The 18967-nt window shown below is 38.1% G+C and overlaps 2 protein-coding genes across 3 annotated transcripts; both read left to right on the forward strand.

The window, feature by feature from the left end:
• Nucleotides 1-49: 49 nt before the first annotated feature.
• apex2 (APEX nuclease (apurinic/apyrimidinic endonuclease) 2) lies at nt 50-4835 on the forward strand. Its single transcript, XM_040008061.1, has 6 exons — nt 50-262; nt 380-463; nt 683-863; nt 1065-1208; nt 1677-1746; nt 3619-4835. Exons 1-6 carry the CDS (start codon nt 148-150, stop codon nt 4708-4710), a joined length of 1686 nt encoding a protein of 561 aa, XP_039863995.1. The 5' UTR covers nt 50-147; the 3' UTR covers nt 4711-4835.
• Nucleotides 4836-5959: 1124 nt separating this feature from the next.
• On the forward strand, nt 5960-18959 carry LOC120719121 (sodium-coupled neutral amino acid transporter 3-like). 2 transcript variants are annotated; one of them, XM_040008065.1, is made up of 16 exons: nt 5960-6249; nt 10086-10152; nt 10313-10397; nt 10497-10612; nt 11648-11721; nt 11810-11902; nt 12012-12093; nt 12204-12286; nt 12508-12566; nt 12654-12788; nt 12995-13074; nt 13164-13264; nt 13414-13538; nt 15701-15845; nt 17038-17141; nt 17259-18959. In XM_040008065.1, exons 2-16 carry the CDS (start codon nt 10112-10114, stop codon nt 17361-17363), a joined length of 1428 nt encoding a protein of 475 aa, XP_039863999.1. In that variant the 5' UTR covers nt 5960-6249; nt 10086-10111; the 3' UTR covers nt 17364-18959. The 2 variants fall into 2 exon arrangements, with proteins under 2 accessions (XP_039863999.1, XP_039863998.1); XM_040008064.1 differs by lacking the exon at nt 5960-6249 and adding an exon at nt 7458-8350.
• Nucleotides 18960-18967: the final 8 nt, after the last annotated feature.

An 18967-nucleotide genomic window follows, 5' to 3' on the forward strand; every position in this document is an offset into this window, starting at 1 on the left:
TAAATGAATGAATAAATAAAAGAAAAATCAGTGAGTGAATACACTTCCGGTCGTACCGTTCTTGCCTTCCGCTTTTCTTCCGGATGTGCACATTATTGTAGCTGTTTGGAGCGGTGTGTCCGCTCCAGTCATTTGCAGTGCTATACAATGAAGGTCGTTACTTGGAACATAAATGGCATTAGGGCCTTCAGAGGCGGCATAAAAAAGGCTCTTGATTCCCTGGACGCAGATGTTATTTGTATTCAGGAGACAAAAGTGACGCGTAAGTGATTAGCAATAGCTGGTTTGAAAACGCGGGAGCTGTCATCGTGCAAGGCGCCACAGTTAGAATGAAACTGTATGAAAATAAAAACGTTAACCCCTAATTTCTCCTCCACAGGAGACTTGCTAGATGAAAGGATTGCTATTGTTGACGGATACAACTCCTATTTCAGCTACAGCCGAGGGCGCAGTGGCTACTCAGGTTCAATACAAAGTTATATAACAGTTCATTTTGCATCCGTGAGCCTTGAAAGTGTTAGTTTTTTTTCGTGTATTATCATCCAGTTATATTAAGTGCCCACATTCAAGAAAGTGCAGTCTTCTAAAATATAATGCCACATTTATACTTTACTGAAAAGTTAAACATTTCCTCGTAAAACTGCATTACACCCAATTCACCTCACATTGCCGCTGTGCACAGGTGTTGCCACCTACTGTAAGGAAAGGGCCACTCCATTTGCTGCTGAGGAGGGCCTCACAGGTCTGCTGGTCAACCACAAAGATGCTGTTGGATGCTATGGTGACCACACTGAGTTTTCAAGTGAGGAGTTGCAGCTGTTGGACAATGAAGGCCGTGCTGTAATCACACAACACAAAATAAAGTGAGAGGAAATATCATATGTTAAGGCTCCTGTTTTAAGTGTGCTGCATGGCATATTTATCTGTTTACATGTGGCACTTCAAAACAAATAATCAGCAATTTTTATGTTTCTCTCCTCAAAATTCTCAATTCTTCTCAGTTAGTGGGGGAATCCCACTATTTGCTTGCCTTTTATTGACTGAGTTTTATTTTATCCCAACAGATTTCAGGATAAAGAGAAAACCCTTACTGTTATTAACGTATATTGTCCGAGGGCTGACCCAGAAAAGCCAGAGCGAAAGCGGTTCAAACTACAGTTCTACAACTTACTTCAGAGTCGAGCTGAAGCTGTACTGAAAGATGGAAGGTGAGAAATTCATAATGTTTCATTGGCTGAGCAAAACATTGTCGTTACAAGAGATGCAGGTGTATCCTGGTTTCGCCACAGATGTTTTTCTAAGGCACTGTGCTAATTTTGAACAACGCAGCTCTTCCAGTAAATCATTACGTCTTTGAGTTTTGGCAGTGGGCCACATGTTTTGCTGTCTGTAAAATAAGGCCAAACACTATCTGGTGTTTACAAGTTTATCGAATTGTAAGTTAGTACAAATAAAACAGTATATTAGAAAACAGCTGCTTCTGTGTTCATGGTTACATAGCTTTAATTTAATAACATTTATATATATTCTGATAAAATCTCAATTCTTGGACAGCAATGATGATGATGAGAAATATTTTATTTATCACACATTTGAGAAATTATTTAAAATTGTTCTTTAAATTCTACAAATGTATATAGGTAATGAGTTAATCTTTTTTATGTTCTGTTTTCCAGCCATGTGATTGTTTTAGGAGACATAAATACATCTCATAGACCAATAGATCACTGTGACCCTAGTGAAATTGTAAGTAAAATACTAATATAACATATATGTGTATGTATATATATGTGTGTGTGTGTGTGTGTGTGTATGTGTATATATATGTGTATGTATATATATATGTGTGTGTGTATGTGTGTATATATATGTATAGATATGTGTGTGTGTATATGTGTGTGTGTGTGTGTGTGTATATATACACATATATATATAATATATATACATATAATATGTATATTTTCGGCGGGGCGACCGTGGCTCAGAGGGCGCATCTGTAACCGGAAGGTCGCCGGTTCGATCCCGGGCTCTCTGTCCTGGTCGTTGTGTCCTTGGGCAAGACACTTTACCCTCCCGCCTACTGGTCGCGATATGATGGCGCGATATGGCAGCCTTGCTTCTGTCAGTCTGCCCCAGGGCAGCTGTGGCTACAACTGTAGCTGCCTCCACCAGTGTGTGAATGTGAGAGTGAATGAATAGTGGAATTGTAAAGCTCTTTGGGTGCCTTGAAAAGCGCTATATAAATCCAATCCATTATTATATATATATGTGTGTGTATATAATATGTTTATATATATATATATATATATATATAATATGTGTATATGTATATATGAGCGACACCGCACACTCTACATGTATGTATATAGTAGTATATAGGCTTTTTAAATATCTAGAATCCTGTGAAAAACTAAGAACAGCCTTACTGCTTCCATAGGATTTAAGAGGGGGAATAGCAGCCAGCTTCTTGAACAATGATTAATCAGAAGGTTCGTCCTGCTCTATCAAAGCACATGTTGTGGAAATTTTTTCGTCTGGGGCCTTCAGGTGTTTACACAGTGGCTCAGCTTTCCCAGGAATGGCTATTCCAGTAAATTCAATCGCTTGTAAAGCTCAAAGAATTTGTAAAAACCCATGAGCGACACTCTACAGGCTTTAGTTGGGTTGTTAAAATTCATGACAATAGAATTAGAAGAAGAGTGTGTCTTTTTTGGAAGAGTTTATAGGAGAAATCCTATTCTCTCTCTAAAAAAAAATAACTTAACAGCACAACATGGGTTTATGTAATAGTTCTGAACAAAGTATAAGGCTTCTGAAACGGTGTCCTTCAGCACCATATGTGGAGAAAACCAAATACAGCATATCAGCAAAAACACCTCACGCCAGCTGTCATCAGTGTGGTGGTGGAGGGGTGATGATTTGGGCTTTTTAGCAGCCATAGAATCTGTGCACCTGTCATTGAGTTGCCATGAACTCCCCTATATACCAGTGTATGCCAGAGTCAAATGCAAGGCCACACATCTGACAGCGAAAGCTTGGCAGAAATTGGGGCATGTAACAGGGCTGTGATCCCAAGCATAGCAACAAATTTACAACATAATGGCTGAAAAAGAAAGGAAATTGAGCCATTTCAGTGGCCCAAAGTCCAGACCTCAACCTAATTTAATTGCTGTGGTGTGATTTTTAACACAGCTCTGCATGAATGAATCCTCACAAACCTCAATGAATTAAAGCAATACTGTAAATATGAGTGGGCCAAAATTCCTCTACAACAATGTGAGAGACTAATAAAGCCATACATGAAAGGATTATTTCAAGTTACTGCTGCCAAAGGTGGTTCTGTTGCTATTATTTCATGGGGTTTACATTTTCATTACTGTATTAAATTACACAAAAACAGGAAGTGGGGAAACCCCTCCCCCAAACCTTATGTGCTACATGAAAAATGACTTCTACCTACAGCTTCCTATTTAATGAACAGACACAGGAGTGGGATCTGTCTCAGCAAGAAAGCAATGATCAACAAGTGACCTTAATGTAGAGGATTGAAATAATATTACATAAAATGACAGATGTTCCTATATTATGATCTATAATAATGAAACTTTCATTATTTAGGATGATTTTGGCGAAAACCCTGGGAGGAAATGGCTGAATGGCTTTTTGTACAGTGACAAACAGGAAGAAGGGAGCGATGAGGAGGAACATGACAAAGAATGCGAAGAAACAGATCCACTCCACGGTGGGAAATTTGTGGATACCTTTCGCTTTTTCCACCCAACTCGCATCAACGCCTTTACATGCTGGTCTACTCTCACTGGAGCTCGGCAGACCAACTATGGAACACGCATTGACTACATATTTGCTGACTGCCAGCTTGCCAAGGAGCAGTTTGTGGGAGCCGACATCATGCCAGAGGTGGAGGGTTCAGACCACTGCCCTGTCTGGGGGCAGCTGAGCTGTTCACTCATTTCTAGCCCAAAGCCTCCCCCCTTCTGTACTCGCTACCTGCCAGAGTTTGCAGGTAAACAGCAGAAACTCTCACGCTTCCTCGTTAAGGTGGACCAAAAATCAGCCCAATCTGAGCAGAAAAATACTTTGCCTGGTTCTCAAGAAGAGGAGGAAAGGAGAGAAAATTTAAATCCTTTTGGAGCTGCAAACATCTCTGTTAAAAAACGTTCATTGACATCTGACTTGGTTGCCCCAAAGGGAAAAAAGACTAAGACGGTAAATGCTTCTTCAAAGCCTAAGGGCAACCTCCTTGCCTTTTTTAAAACCAAAAACGTTAACCAGTGTGAAAAACCACTAAATCTGGATGAAGCTGCCAAACCACCCATAACCGAAGAAGTGTTCTCTGTCGCAGACACCAAATCTGAAGGTCCTGAGCTTATCTCTGACGGTTCATCACAGCAGTGCTCCACAGCTGATACTGACCAACATATGAACACAGAACATTCAATCCCTCAGCCCACTGTAACGCAGTCAGATACAAAGAAAGGGACATCGTCAGTGTTTTGGAAGTCGGTGCTTCGTGGACCACCTGCCCCACCGTGCTGTAAGGTCCACGAAGAACCATGTGTTCTTCGTACTGTAAAAAAGGAGGGGCCAAACATGGGCAAACAGTTTTTTGTGTGTGCACGTCCTCAGGGACATCCGTCCAACCCTGAGGCTCGATGCAATTTCTTTGCATGGGTTGACAAAGCAAAGTGACATGTTTACATTAAGGTCCATCAGTTTCAGCAACAATTGTTTTAACATTTGTCATAGTTGTATGTTGTAGTTGTTGTATTTTTCTTTTTCATATCAAAATAATAAAACACAGTAGTTTTATATTACTTTGAATTTGGTTCCATTTGTTCTAAACGCTGAAATAAGTGAGCAGATTAGATTTGTTGATTAAAGGTTCTGCTTATTCACATTCACTTGGTTAGTGAAACATTTGGGGTAATTAGATGTTTTCTTCCTTTTAGGCTGGGTCTTTTGCCTCCATCTCACCCTATTCCTAACAAGCTCTTCTAACACCACAGTCCTATGTCTCTCTTGCTATCTCTGAACACTCCTTCCCCCACTGTTCCTCTTCTTTCTTTGGCCATTGGCACCCGCTGGTCAACAGCACTGTTATGGTAATGTTGTGGAAGTCTTATTGATGATCCACATCTTGGGTATGGCAAAACTCTTACGCTAGATGCCCTTCCTGACACAGCCCTTCCCACTTATCCAGGCTTGGGACTGGCACGATGGGTGTGCTGACTCTGGCTTATGGCTTCTCATGGCTGGGTTTGTTGCTTTTTTTAAGCTTCAGCTTCAACAATTTCAGGATTATTAACTTTCCTTCTTTATATATTATTACAAAAATAGTTCTACTACTGCTTTTTGTTTTGTTTTTTTGTTTTTTACAGTTTGTTGCACCAAACAAACTATTAGAGCACATTACCTTTGGGCTAAAGGACCTTTTACCTTTTTTGTATTAACTAATGAAAGATGAAAGTCGTAGTCTGACAGGCCTGTGTATAAACACCATTTTAGTTTCTGTGTCACATAATATGTATGCGTTTTAAGATGTTAGTTATAATTTTTTGTGCACTTAGGTTGGTGGTTAGCACTGTTACCTCACAGCAAGAAGGTCCTGGATTCAAATTTCTTCTGTGTGAAGTTTGCATGTTCTCCAGATCTCTTTACCTTCCCCTGACTCTTGACTCTCCTAACATTAAAAAACATGTTTTTACCCACTAGATGGCAACAGTAGTGAGTAGATGCATTGCTGAAATGAAATGTAACTTTCCACAGAAGCACGTGTTATTCACACTACCAGCTGCATGACCGTATTACAACAACTGTTATGCAGACCAGGAAGTGGAGTATTTAAATTGGTAAAAATACATCCGATACCAATCAGTTTTAGGGTTCACAGTAGAAATATTACTTCAATATGGCAAACCATTCCATAGGTTTTTTTAAAAAAAGAAGTAGAACAGAAAGTATCAATGTCCAAATGCTCCATAAAGTAACAGCACATACCCTGATCAGTGTGGGAGTGCCTTGGCTTCTGAGAAGAGGAAATTTCTTTACGCGCGCATTTGCAATGTTGCTCCTTCCCCCATTTTTTTTCCCCCTCTGCTCTTAGAGCCAAAGAGGAGCTCATGACCTTGTGAAAAACTGCTTTTGGACTTGAACCAAGGAAGTTTGAACTTTTATCCTGTTACTTTTTTCTGGACAGAATACATTCATCTTCCTTCTAACTGTAATTAGGTGAGTACAAAGACTGGAGACGTGAGCTGCACGACTTCCCATTCCAAGACGGCAAAAGATGTCTAGCAAATTGCTGTTATAGCTACTGGTGACTATTAGTATTCATTACAGAAACAAGAAAACAAATAACATTTGCACATTTCTGCTTTAACCCTTCAGATGAGGTTGTATCTCTATTGTCATCTGCGCACGTGTTGGTCGTTGTCACAGCACAGAGGAAATTTAAATGACTAGATGAAATGAGAGATCATCTCGGCTGCAGATGCTTGCTTGACTTTTTGTCCAAAGAAACAAAGTTAAATGCTCAGGGCATGATTTTACCAGCACAGAATGTCACCTCACGGAGCATTTTCTACATCAAATATAATAGTTGCTCTGTTCACTACAAAGATAACACTCACTGTATTTGTACGCAAATTCATTGCTTTCGTTTACTGTTCTGATCTTCTAACCCGCTCTTTACTCTAAAAAGTAGTGACCTTGTCTGTTTCTTAATATGCAAAAAACAAGTCATTCAGAGATGTTAAAACAAAGCTGTGTGCATCATTAGAAGATATGAACTTATATAACAGATATGTTCCAACATGTGTGTGTGTCATGGTGAGATAAAGAAATGTGGGTGTTTCTTCGTGTAAAGCTTATATGCCAGTTACATTGAATCTTATCAACCAACTGAAACAGTTCTTAGGAGATGACATTTTAGTTCTGCTAACACCTAGACCACATTCAAAATATGTTTACATTACTTCATTTAGGTGACATAGAGTGCTTAACAAATGTATTAGACCGCCTGTCATAAAAACATTTTTTAGAAATCTCTCAAAAATCTCCTTAAAACTAAGAAGTTATAGTGCTATTTATCAAGAATATAACAAGCTGAATTCACATTTTTATACCAAAATTTGAGCCGGCACATTGGACTTCTCTGAAAAGTCTGAAATTAATTGAGCATTCAACCAAGCAAGCAATATTAAACCACATAATTTTATCTCTTCGGGAATGTGAATAAATAACTGCAGTTTGGCATTTTTACTAAAAAAATAAATAAAAATCAACAAAAAAAAATAGCATACTACTTTTCAGCTGTTTTGTAAAACAGTGAAATTTGAAAATTCACTAATAACAGCAATAATGGAATTTTAGCATTAAATATATGATTTAGATCTTAGAGCTTGTGCATACAGGTGGATTAACACATTACAGAAACACATTTGTCTTTACGTTTTAGTTTAGGTTAGCTTTCTTATGAACCTTCCATTTGGTGGTGATCCAGTAAATTTGCTGATCACTGCATACATGTATAAATGACAGGGATGTCTTCTGTTATTGATCAAAGTGAAAATATTCGCCTTTCTGAGGTGTTTGAAGTGTGTGAGAACCTTTGAAAGATCTGTAAATGTGTCATGTTTTAATGACGTGCTCTTTTCCGGTAACGCTTGAATTCAGGTCTCAGGGTTTGTTTTCAATCAAGCGCACACACAACAAATCCACTCTTAAGCACCGCCACATGTGATCAGTCTTAAATAAGCACTTATCTCCTAAGCTAATTACAATCTGCATGACTTCCAGAGGGGAGGAAAACTGTTAGTTAATATCTATTAAAGCTATAATACAACCCATCAGAGATGACACCCACCTTTCTGCTTGCATACTCTGCAATAACACGGCTGAGCTTTTGTTTAAAGACCAGAAGCCCTTCTGAATAATGAGTATGTGGGATTAGTGGAAGGTTTGAAGTACTGACTTTCTGTGAAATCCACATGTGATTTATTGCCTTGCTATACCCACTATTGTTCACACCTTTCCACTGCAACCACCTGGTGAGAGGATCCCTACAAAGCCTCTCCAACGTCAGCAGTACCTGTGTTGCTGGTTTAACAAAGGGTTAAGTATGGGTGTTCCCATTTCCTGCAGCTCTCCCTCCCAGCCTCACTAATCTCTCTCACTCTCTCCTCTCCTTACTATCAAGAAGATTTGGTGAGACTCCTAGGAACAAAGCTACATAGAACCACTAGAAGTCTGAAAATTGAATGAATCTACACAAGGATTTATTCTGTTAATATTCAGAAAAGAAACCTAGCTTTCTTTGGGAATCGCAAGGGTGAGTTGGAGCAAAAATGCGTGTCCTTTAAGTGAGTTCCTTGTACATGTTGAACAGAAGGGAAGGGCTAACTGTCAATAGTGAGCTGGTCTTGCATCAGACAAAAGCCATGTGGTAGCGCTGCTGGATACTAAGATACAGTAATATATATGTATGACCATGTTTAACCTGATATGTTTTGATTTTTCTCATCGTAAAGGTTGTCCATAGATGGGTTCATGTATCAGTTAAACATATTTAGTAATTACTAAAAGATGAACTCCCTGCAGAGGAGAAGCTTGGGTGTAAAATAAAAATTAAGACAAAAAACTCAGAAGTATTTTTTTCTTGTTATAAGCTTTTTCCCCACTCTGTGGGAAAGCTGCTCTGAGGGCCAGTGAAAACTGAAACGTGGAACAAGCAACTGGTGCGCTGGGTTTCACACTCTTTTTCAACAAGGCTTGTTGCAATTTAAAAAAAAAAAAAAGTCTTTAAATTTTGAGTTAAAAATGTATTTTTGTGGTAAGTCATGAACTAATTTAGACAAATTTTTGTTAAGGGAAGATACCAGAAATTGAACAGCTGGTTTCCCCCACCATTTGAAAGCCTGTCCCTGACATTTAGTCGTTGGTTTGTTGGTTGTGTGTGTTGGCTATGGGCCATGGGAAAGTTAGTGGGTATGTGGCTAAAGAAAGTTGCTCAAACCAAAGCTGACTTGAGGCCAATGAGCAGGGAAAGGGCTACTCTGTATTTAGACTAAAAAGCGCCATTTACACAGCAGTCCTTTGTTTATCTCAGTTGCCCACTGCTATCAAGCTCAGAGGTGTATGGTTTATTACACGTTTACAGGCCTTTTCAGTGCAGAGCGTAGGACATGTGAAATTCCAGTTTTGTGTGAAACTCTTAAGGAATGGCAAAATGTAGCGCAAGACTGACCTTAGGGGTCAGATGTGAAAACCCTGAGGGCAGTTTGGCTGAAAGAGAGGAGAAGTATCTCATGACCCTGTGGCAGGAGCACAGACCTACGCTAATTCCCAGTGCAGTGTCTCCATGCCAGCTTTGTGTGGCTCATGGCAGATTAGAGCAACATAAGTCCTACAACAACATTTGTTATTTAAAGCCTTTAATTACACACAAGGATAAAATTGAATGGCGCCCTACGTGAAACCGCCAGTTTCCCGGGAATTTTATTTTGTGAATCAACTTAGCTGTCATTTATACTTTATCTATATATATTATGTAGGAAGGAGAACTTCAAATTAAGAGTTTACAAGGATTTTTGTTAAGTTTTTCTTGTCCTTTGCAAGAACAACAATCTAGTCGTTTCTCTTTAAAAGTACATTCCCAAGCAACTCCTTCATTCTCAGTTATTTTTGGGGTTTTTTTTTTTTTTTTTTTAAGGAACCATATCTTCCCTCCAGAAAACGACCATACAATTAAACAACACCAACAAAGTCTGCTTTAGGAAGCCAGAATTAAATCTAACAACTTCAACATATATCATAGAAAATGTATAAGACGCAATGTACAAAAGCACACGACGAGGTCAACCTGCACATTTTTGTTTTTTCATAAATAATGGAAAGTTGAGAAGACTGGTGCATGGACCATGTTGGAATGTTATGCATGCAGAGTAAAACAACTAGAGTTGTCATCATACCCTCTGCTAGCATGAATATTTCCAAATTTAGGCAAATACTTTTTATGTGAATATGTCTATTTAAAAGTCTGAAAACTGCTCTTTTTTTTATTTCAGCAATTACATCAACCAACCCAACCAAAATGGAGCTTCAGAAGATGAACGGACACAGCAAAGACGATGGGTAAGACTTAGGGACTGATTGGGTGTATCTTATCACAGCAATCGGTTCAAAATTAAACTCAGGGACGTTCTAAATTTCATCTACCAAATGTGAGTGTTTTACAGCTTTTTAAGCTCATTCTACTTCCTAGTTTTAGCTCACTTTTAATCTTTGGTTGCAGGTTTGATCCAATCGATGCCTTGGCCGAGCAGGAGGAGTTTCTCCCACATAAACCTGGTGCAAAGAAAGAAACCCACTTTACAGATGTGAGTGCTTCTTTGTTTTAGTAAACTGAAATACAGTAAATACTATGTAATTTCTATCTGTGAACTCAAATGGCATCCTCTGTTGTCCTCTTGCTGCAGTTTGAGGGAAAGACTTCGTTTGGCATGTCCATCTTTAACCTCAGTAATGCCATAATGGGCAGTGGGATCCTGGGACTGGCTTATGCAATGTCCAACACAGGGATCTTGCTTTTTATGTGAGTCTCCAAGCCAAACAGAAAACCCCAGTTTTCGCTGAACTTTGTGCCCTTTGTCACTATGCATGCCTGTGTGTGTTTGTGTGTGTGTGTGTGTGTGTGTGTGTGTGTGTGTGTGTGTATGTTTCCACTCATATAGGAGAATGTATTTGCTCACACTGATGTGCTGAAATTGTCTTTTTTTTTTTTTTTTGCAAACTGAATTACAGCAGATTGATTTCAGCTTCTTGTGATTTATATTTAGTAACTGGGTAAAGTAGAATGTGTGCTCTCCTAGAGGCTACAGCAGGGCTGTTTATCATGTGAGCATTTGGGCATATAAACTATAGACTGACACAACTAAGGTTTCTGCAAACTGAAGTCGTTTTGTTTAGGACTGAGAGTTAATAGTTTTTCTTAGAAGCTAACGGTCTTTGCTTTTCTCTTATTTTAAAGATCATTTTTGTTCCTTTTCTGTAGAGAATGGTTTCTTTGTTTTCTATTTAAACTGTGTTTATCTTTCACTGTAAGGTCACAGTTTGCAATAGTAGATACAGATGGGATATAATTAATAGAGGGTCCTTATAAGGCCAGAAGTAGAGCCTCACCAGTGTGTATCATCTTGTTCTTTGTGTTTATTTGTGTTTGGGCAGGTTTGTGTGATGGCAAGGGGATAACTGATGTTTCTGTCCGTGACCTATCGGTGTACATCAACAGCTACATACAACTTCTAATGTGCAAACTGTGATCTGTCAGATTGTACATTAGAGCTCATGCACATGCGGCTTCTCTAAATCAGACTTGAGTGGTTAAATATAGACCCCACTGATCAGATCCAAGACACGCCTGGTTGGATCAGACCTGTGCTATGTGGCAGGGGGAAGGGAGGTAACGGCTGACTGGAGAGTCAGTCTCTCAAAGCCAAACTCTCTTGTGTGAGTGGGAAAAAACAACAACTAAAAAACAAAATGACAACAATCAGAAGAACTTCAGAGTAACAGAATAGTTTTGTGAATATGTTTTTTTTAAAGAATGTAAATGTCTTATGTGTTTCAGAATCCTGTTGGTCTGCATTGCTCTTCTGTCCGCATATTCCATTCATCTTCTGCTAAAAAGTGCTGGAGTTGTGGGTAAGGCAGAGAATTACCAAGCATGTAGCCACAAAGCAATTTGTATGTTGATAGCTTGAACGCATACACAGAGTTTATGTGTTTTCAGGCATCCGGGCTTATGAGCAGCTTGGAAATCGGGCTTTTGGCCACCCAGGGAAAATGCTGGCTGCTGTCATCATAACAGTACATAACATTGGAGGTAATGTCGTAAATTTTCCTTCCATTTCCTTTACCTCTGACGCCGGTCATAAAACTATATGTAAATATAAATATGAACGCAAAATACGTTTGTTTTGGTTTCTTTTCAGCTATGTCAAGCTATCTCTTCATCGTAAAGTCTGAGCTCCCACTGGTTATTCAAGCTTTCTTCGGTAAACAGGAGAACACGGGGTGAGTGTGAAAGCAATTTTCTAACTTAGAGTCACATAAATCAGTTTCATTTTTGTTTAGGAACACACTAATTTTTTTTTTTGACATCTGTTCTTTTGGCTGTCTCTTAGAGAGTGGTTCTTGAATGGAAACTACTTGATCATCATAGTTAGTGTTCTCATCATCTTTCCTCTAGCACTCATGAAACACCTTGGTATGTTTTTCATTCTGTTGCACTTTTTCTTTTTCTTTTTTTGCAATTATTAGTATTACTACTCATCCTCCCCTACTTGCATCATGTTTACACTATCCTTTGTTCTGCCTTGTTTTCATATCCTGCATTGATTAAATTAAAGTAACATTATTGCCTCCTTTTCTCTCTCTACTGTCTAAGACCATGAATAACGTTAACATTGTGCTGTTATTGCGATCCAGGTTACCTTGGCTATACCAGCGGTTTCTCGCTCTCCTGTATGGTGTTTTTTCTCATTTCGGTGAGACATTAAAGATACATACAATATAACCCACCGTGCTTCTGTTAAATATTTATCTTTGATTAAGCTATGAGCATGTCTCCCCAGGTGATATACAAGAAATTCAACATCCCATGTCCACTGGCAGATGATCATCATAACAAAACTGCTGCTGACCATTACAGTGTTGATTCTACAGCAGATGGCTTCTGTGATTCCAAGCTATTTACCATGAACCCACAGGTTAGTGAACAAACATTTTCACGGTGCCTGTGCCTAGTTTCCTGCTGTGTCATGTGTATTTTTATTTAATGATTTGCACAGCACGTTATATTTTTTGCACCGGAGTGTATTAAGTCAACGAAACTAAGGTGTGTTATGTCAACAGCAGCGTTAAGAATATAGCAACCATAACTGTGTTACTGACCTTTGCTGTGTTTTGGCTGTAGACGGCATACACCATCCCAATTTTGGCTTTTGCCTTTGTCTGCCACCCAGAAGTGCTACCAATCTACACTGAGCTCCGAAAGTAAGTTTTAATTTTTTATTTTTTTACTGCTTCACACTGTAAGTTTTCAAGACAAATTATTGTAATTTATCTGTTTTGCTTTACTCTAGTGCCACCAAGAAACGCATGCAGAATGTTGCTAACATCTCCATCCTGGCCATGTTTGTCATGTATCTGCTGACAGCTCTTTTTGGTTACCTCACTTTTTATGGTAAGATGTGACCTTTCATGGCTATACAAGTGAATGGTCACTTTGTTATTCTGCTTTGAAGTGTTGTGAGATTTAACTTACAGTACTGTGAAAGAAGGAAACCATGCAAGATACTGTATGTAAAAGGCTGTCTGCTTCTCTGTGTCCAGGCGCTGTGGAGTCAGAGCTGTTACACACCTATATTCGCGTGGACCCACTGGATGTCTTGATCCTCTGTGTACGCCTGGCTGTGCTTGTAGCTGTAACTCTGACTGTTCCTGTGGTTCTCTTCCCGGTAAGACATCAGTGATATTAGTTTAAGATAATAATTGCGTAAAAGAGAAGAAGAAGAACGTTTATACAAGATGTTGTTTAAGGGCACATGTACTATGAGAGCAAAAGGCTTAACTTTCCATATTCTTTCCATATGCTTTCATATGATGCTATAGGGACATTAAAGTGGGTCTGACTGTGGGTCCACATATAAAAATGTGTAATGGCATGATTGACAAATTTTTAGCCAATGATTGTACAACTTCACAGATAAATAGATAATCCTCCATTTTGAAACCCTGTCTGAATAAGATTTACTTTTTTTTAAATTCAATATGACCATAATGAGTGACTGAGCCCAAAAAGTGAACCAGGAAGTTTTTACACAGGTCAAGATAGAAGTTTTCCCATAGACTACTGTAGGACTAAGTCTTTTGCAGCCACATATATCGCCATCTGGTGGCATTCAGATCAGAAATTGGCTTAAAGCGCTTCTGCAAAATATGCTTCTTTTTTTTATCCTAGAAGCTACATCCGTATTTTATACTATCTATATATGTGGCTAGGTAGTTGCTAGGTAACATGATAAGTTTTACCTGTATGTCAGGTTTGGCTGTTCAGCTCTTGATCATGTCAGATTAGGTGGTGACCAAAAAAACACAGACATATGCACATGCACACACAGAGAGATAGTTTTTGAGTTTTTGTGTATTATACAAAGAAAAATGCAGTAATATAGATTTTAAAAATTGAATAAAACTAACAGAAGGGCAGCAATTAGTCTGGTAATTGACTATTTTCTACATTAGTTAATTGTTAAAGAAATATACAGACCATTGGCTAAGTAAAAACAAACAACAAACATAATCACCCTTGACATCTGAACGAACCTAAAGATACTGTAGCTATTTATTAAATCGGTTTTCAAGTCTGTTGTCTATGTAACAGTTATAACTGGCATCATGTGAGTGAGGCAGAGATGATTCATGATTCCTTGTGTGAGTAAATTATACTGACATGAATATACTGGGCCCAGTATTGAGCCCAGTGGCACTCCAAGGCAACAGTTATTTTGAAGAATTTCATTTTTAAACTTATCTGTTAGATAGGCCTGAGAAAACTTTAATATTTTTGGACAATTTTTACCCAGGTTCACACAGGTTAGAATTATGCTGCAAGTTCATAGTAAACACAAGGACACATAGCATTAAGCAGTCTATAGTCCTAACTTCTGTATTGCTTCCTAACAGTGTTCCTATCTCAGCCATAAAATCCTAACATCACAAATCAATAACTGCTAATGTGGACTCTGCATCACATAACTGGCTCTGCCAAATGAAAATAATTAATGTACTGAAAAAGTCTGACTCTTTCAGTGCTGTGCCACAGTGAAACGATGAAACCCAAAACAACTCTTTCACTTTCAGGAGTGTATTGACTATAAGGACTTTTTTTTTAACTTAACCTTCTTTAACTAATTTAAGAAGTATTAATACTTGACTGTTTGACAGACAATTTTTTAATGGAATAAAACATTTTAGTAGGAATTTTAAGAATGCGCAGTCTAAGCCCTTTAGAGTTAAATTATAGAGACTGACATAGTAGGAGCTAAATGAAGGGAGGGTGACATCTTTGAAGCCTTTGCTGAAGGATTGTGACCAGGATCAGCTACTGTACAGCTACAGCTTGCTAGTTAACACGTTGTATTATTATTTCTTAACTACGTAAAAACCATACTGCAAAAATGGTAAGTTGTGGTTTAAACAGGGAACTACTGTGACCAACGAGCCTGCTTTTGTTGTGAGCTCTAAAGGTAATGCCAAGTTTTTTCACAAAAACATGCTAGCTGGTTCTAGTTTAAAGGTCAAGCTAGCTTAATACTAAATATACAAATATGAAAGTAGTATCCAGCTGAGCATATTTCACCCACCCTTTAACTATTTGTTAAAGAGGTAGAAAAATGCTTCTGAATGTCCCTCTTTAACCTGAAACTTTAAACTATGTTAAGGTCTTGATTTTCAACATAATAAACTATTTTTTTAGCAAATGTGAGAAAACACCCATTAAAAGATTGGATAAAGTTGACTTTACCCAACAGCTTCTTAACAGCTGTTCATTTAATACTACTTATCAGTCTTAATATTTGTCATCTGATCTTATTCTTCATTTTCTTACTGTCTGCAGATCCGCAAGGCCGTGCTTCAGATCTTCTTCGCTGACAAGCCTTTCCACTGGGTTAGACACATTGGCATTGCTTTTTGTCTCCTGGTCGTGGTCAATCTTCTTGTTATCCTGGTGCCCTCCATCCGTGACATCTTTGGCATTATTGGTATGTTTACACAGCAAAAATGCAGCTGCTCAGTTCCGAAATTGGGGCTATTCTTGACTCTATATGGGATTTTTTTTACAAGCTTCGGTTAAAATCATAAATCTCTAAGTTCATGATAGTACAAATAGAAAAAATATGTATATATGGATCATTTGGAAGAATTGCGAGAAGAAAGCTTCTTCTTTCTAAAGAACATAACAACATGACATGCGTCGGAACAAATGACTCCTGGAACAATGTCTTTGGACGGATGAGATTAAAATGGAGCTATCTGGCCATAATGCACAGTGCCGTATTTGAAAAACAAAAAAAACACAGCATATTAGCACAAATACCTCATACCAACTATCAAGCATGGTGGTGGAGGGGTGATGATTTGGGCTTGCAGCCATAGGACCTGTACACCTTCCAGTCACTGAGCCAACCATGAACTTCTCTGTATGCCAGAGAATTCTGGAATCAAATATGAGGCCATCTGTCTGACAAATAAGGCTTGGCCCAAATTGGCTCATGCAACACGACAGTGATTCCAAACACACCAGGAAATCTACAGCCGAAATAACTAAAATGGCCCAGTCAAAATGCAGACCTCAACCCATCTAAAATATGGATGCATAAATAAATGCCTACTAACCTCAGTGAAATTAAACAACATAGTGTACATAGAGTATAAATTTTTTTTTTTTACAGGACTTCATAGTCTATATTCAAACTGACTTTTTCATATAACTGTAACAGATGTCATTTTCCTTTTATTCTTGGCTGTTTGATGAACAAAAATGTGTTTTATGGTTGAGTATAAAAAGGTTTAGTAAAATATTTTTATTATACTGACTAGATCATCTGTAAATCATGCTATGAATTATTTCTACACAGCAAAATCTCCAGTGTTAAATTAACACTAGAGAGTGTCTATATGGGACCACACCTCTGAGTGTTAAATACAACACTGTTGAGTGTTAAATACAACACTGTCGAGTGTTAAATTAACACTTTTGACAGTGTTATATGTTTAAAAGTAACCTAGTCAGTTTTGAAGATTAACAAAGACTAACACTGAGCAGTGCTGATTTTCTAACACTGGAAAATAACTTAAAATGTTAGAAATATTCTCTCTAGTGTTAATTTAACACTGGAGATTTTGCTGTGCAATAAATAAACTCACTTATTTATTCTGTGCTATCATCTACAGGAGCCACATCCGCCCCCAGCCTCATTTTCATCCTACCCGCAATTTTCTATATCCGAATTGTTCCTGAAGACCAGGAACCCATGCGGTCAAGATCTAAGATTCAGGTATATCCTTCCTCTATCAAAGATGGTATTAACTGTTCTTGGTCATGTTAATCTCCATATATTAGCTTTTATCTGTTCTTAATACACATGTTGTTTTCTTATCCTTTATTACTGCAGGCCATGTGCTTCGCTGCATTGGGATTTGTCTTCATGGTCATGAGTTTGTCATTTATTATCATTGACTGGGTGACTGGAGAGAGTCAAAGTGTAGGTGGGCACTAGCTGCTATAACTGAACAGAGGTACTGCACACAGAACGTCAACCAAAGCCCTCTTTTTCATTAAATTAGCCCCATCTTCTCATCCAAAGCCAAACTAGAAAGTTTGACTACACAAGATGAAGGATAACGTGAAGAGCCTTCGCCTACATCAAAAAAAACAGGAAAGTGTTTTTACATGTGATGGAGCAGGCGATATGTCCTGTACCGGAGGAGAGAACACAAATGTATGAAAATACAAAGCAAAGTGTTCTGCCTCGATCAGTCCTGTCACAGCTCAAACTAAGGATTTTGTTTGGGGTCATATATAGATTTGCAGCAAATGCTTTGAAAGAGAAAAAAAGTGGAAATTCCGTTTTTGGATGTGGACAGTTCCTTGGAATTGCTCAGTCAATGTCTACATTTCACAAATCTACTTCCTTACCATGTCAGATTTTACAGAACTTACATGTATTAGTTTTGTAAGGCAATATTTTCTTTGCCTGAGACATTTGTCAGCTATGGTTTACTTTTACTTTTATGACTGACAAATCTGCCATTTCCCCAAACTTTGCTGTTTCAGCTAATTATGACCTTCGAGGGTTAGTCTGCAGTTCCACACAAACAACTGCTTATGATCAAAAATGTTTTCAGTGAATTTAACATGGATTCTAATCAATGCGTTTAATGTGATATTTCATCCATTTAAAAAAAAATTACTGTCACAATTATGGTCATCGTGAAGTTTCCCAGTGACCTGGCAAAATACGGTGCAATTTATGGGATTTCTTTTTTTTGTTTTTTGCTGCTGTTCATGAAGGTCAAACAGACAGTCATGTGTGAGAGGTTTGTGAAAACCGAAACAAAGTTTTTATGTGAGCCTGAACATCCATAATTGAAAACCAAAGAATCTATTTATTATGTCACATTGTGAAATAGTGTTTCTTTTTCTTTCTTTCTTTTTTTTAACATGCTTGGCAAAGACCAGTTAAAGTTCTACATGAATTCATCCAGTGTTATAAATGCTGCGTATGTTTAATCAGTACCAGAAACTTTTCACTGTGTTCAATAATGGCTTCAAAGTGGACCTGTTATGCTTTCACTGTTTTTATCTCAGTCATATACATAACTCTTACAAGGGGTGTGCTCATCTTAAACAAGTTTGAAGTACTGAGGTTAGCAAGTCCAAGTAATCCTGAGAGCAGAAAGCTCAGACTTCAGACTGCTCTAAATGCTCATTTCCTTATTTGTGACAGTTTTAGCTGCTGCTGCATAAGATCTTTATTTGCTGTTTGAACCACCTGCTGTTCAAAACCTCTGTTTGCAAAGGACAGTTGGTCAGAAAGAAGTCTGTTGAAAGGACTTTGGGTGCTCTGGACCATCTGAGGGCTTGCAGTAAAGTCCACTAAGCATTATTTCAAATGAAGCATGCAAAGCTATTCTAATAGACTGAAATACTCAAAATACGAAGCACAGTGGGTCCTCTTTAAGCAAGAATTAGTGAAGTCCTTTTTTTGTTTTTAAAATGTGACTAAGAGACCTGTTAACATTGTAATTCATCCTGTACATTTTTAAATTAATTTGAATGTTGTTAACTGTCAATAAAATGTGTTTTATTTGTACATAATCG

This window comes from Simochromis diagramma, unplaced genomic scaffold, assembly GCF_900408965.1.
Source record: "Simochromis diagramma unplaced genomic scaffold, fSimDia1.1 OVJJ01000545.1, whole genome shotgun sequence".
Taxonomy (NCBI): domain Eukaryota; kingdom Metazoa; phylum Chordata; class Actinopteri; order Cichliformes; family Cichlidae; genus Simochromis; species Simochromis diagramma.

Excerpts from the sequence above, each read along its gene's own strand:
- apex2 (XM_040008061.1), top strand. The coding sequence starts at position 148 with ATGAAGGTCGTTACTTGGAACATAAATGGCATTAGGGCCTTCAGAGGC. Across the intron at positions 464-682 it reads AGGGCGCAGTGGCTACTCAG|GTGTTGCCACCTACTGTAAG; the intron begins GTTCAATACAAA and ends CGCTGTGCACAG. Across the intron at positions 1,209-1,676 it reads GCTGTACTGAAAGATGGAAG|CCATGTGATTGTTTTAGGAG; the intron begins GTGAGAAATTCA and ends TCTGTTTTCCAG.
- LOC120719121 (XM_040008065.1), top strand. The coding sequence starts at position 10,112 with ATGGAGCTTCAGAAGATGAACGGACACAGCAAAGACGATGG. Across the intron at positions 11,903-12,011 it reads AACAGTACATAACATTGGAG|CTATGTCAAGCTATCTCTTC; the intron begins GTAATGTCGTAA and ends GTTTCTTTTCAG. Across the intron at positions 15,846-17,037 it reads TGACATCTTTGGCATTATTG|GAGCCACATCCGCCCCCAGC; the intron begins GTATGTTTACAC and ends TATCATCTACAG.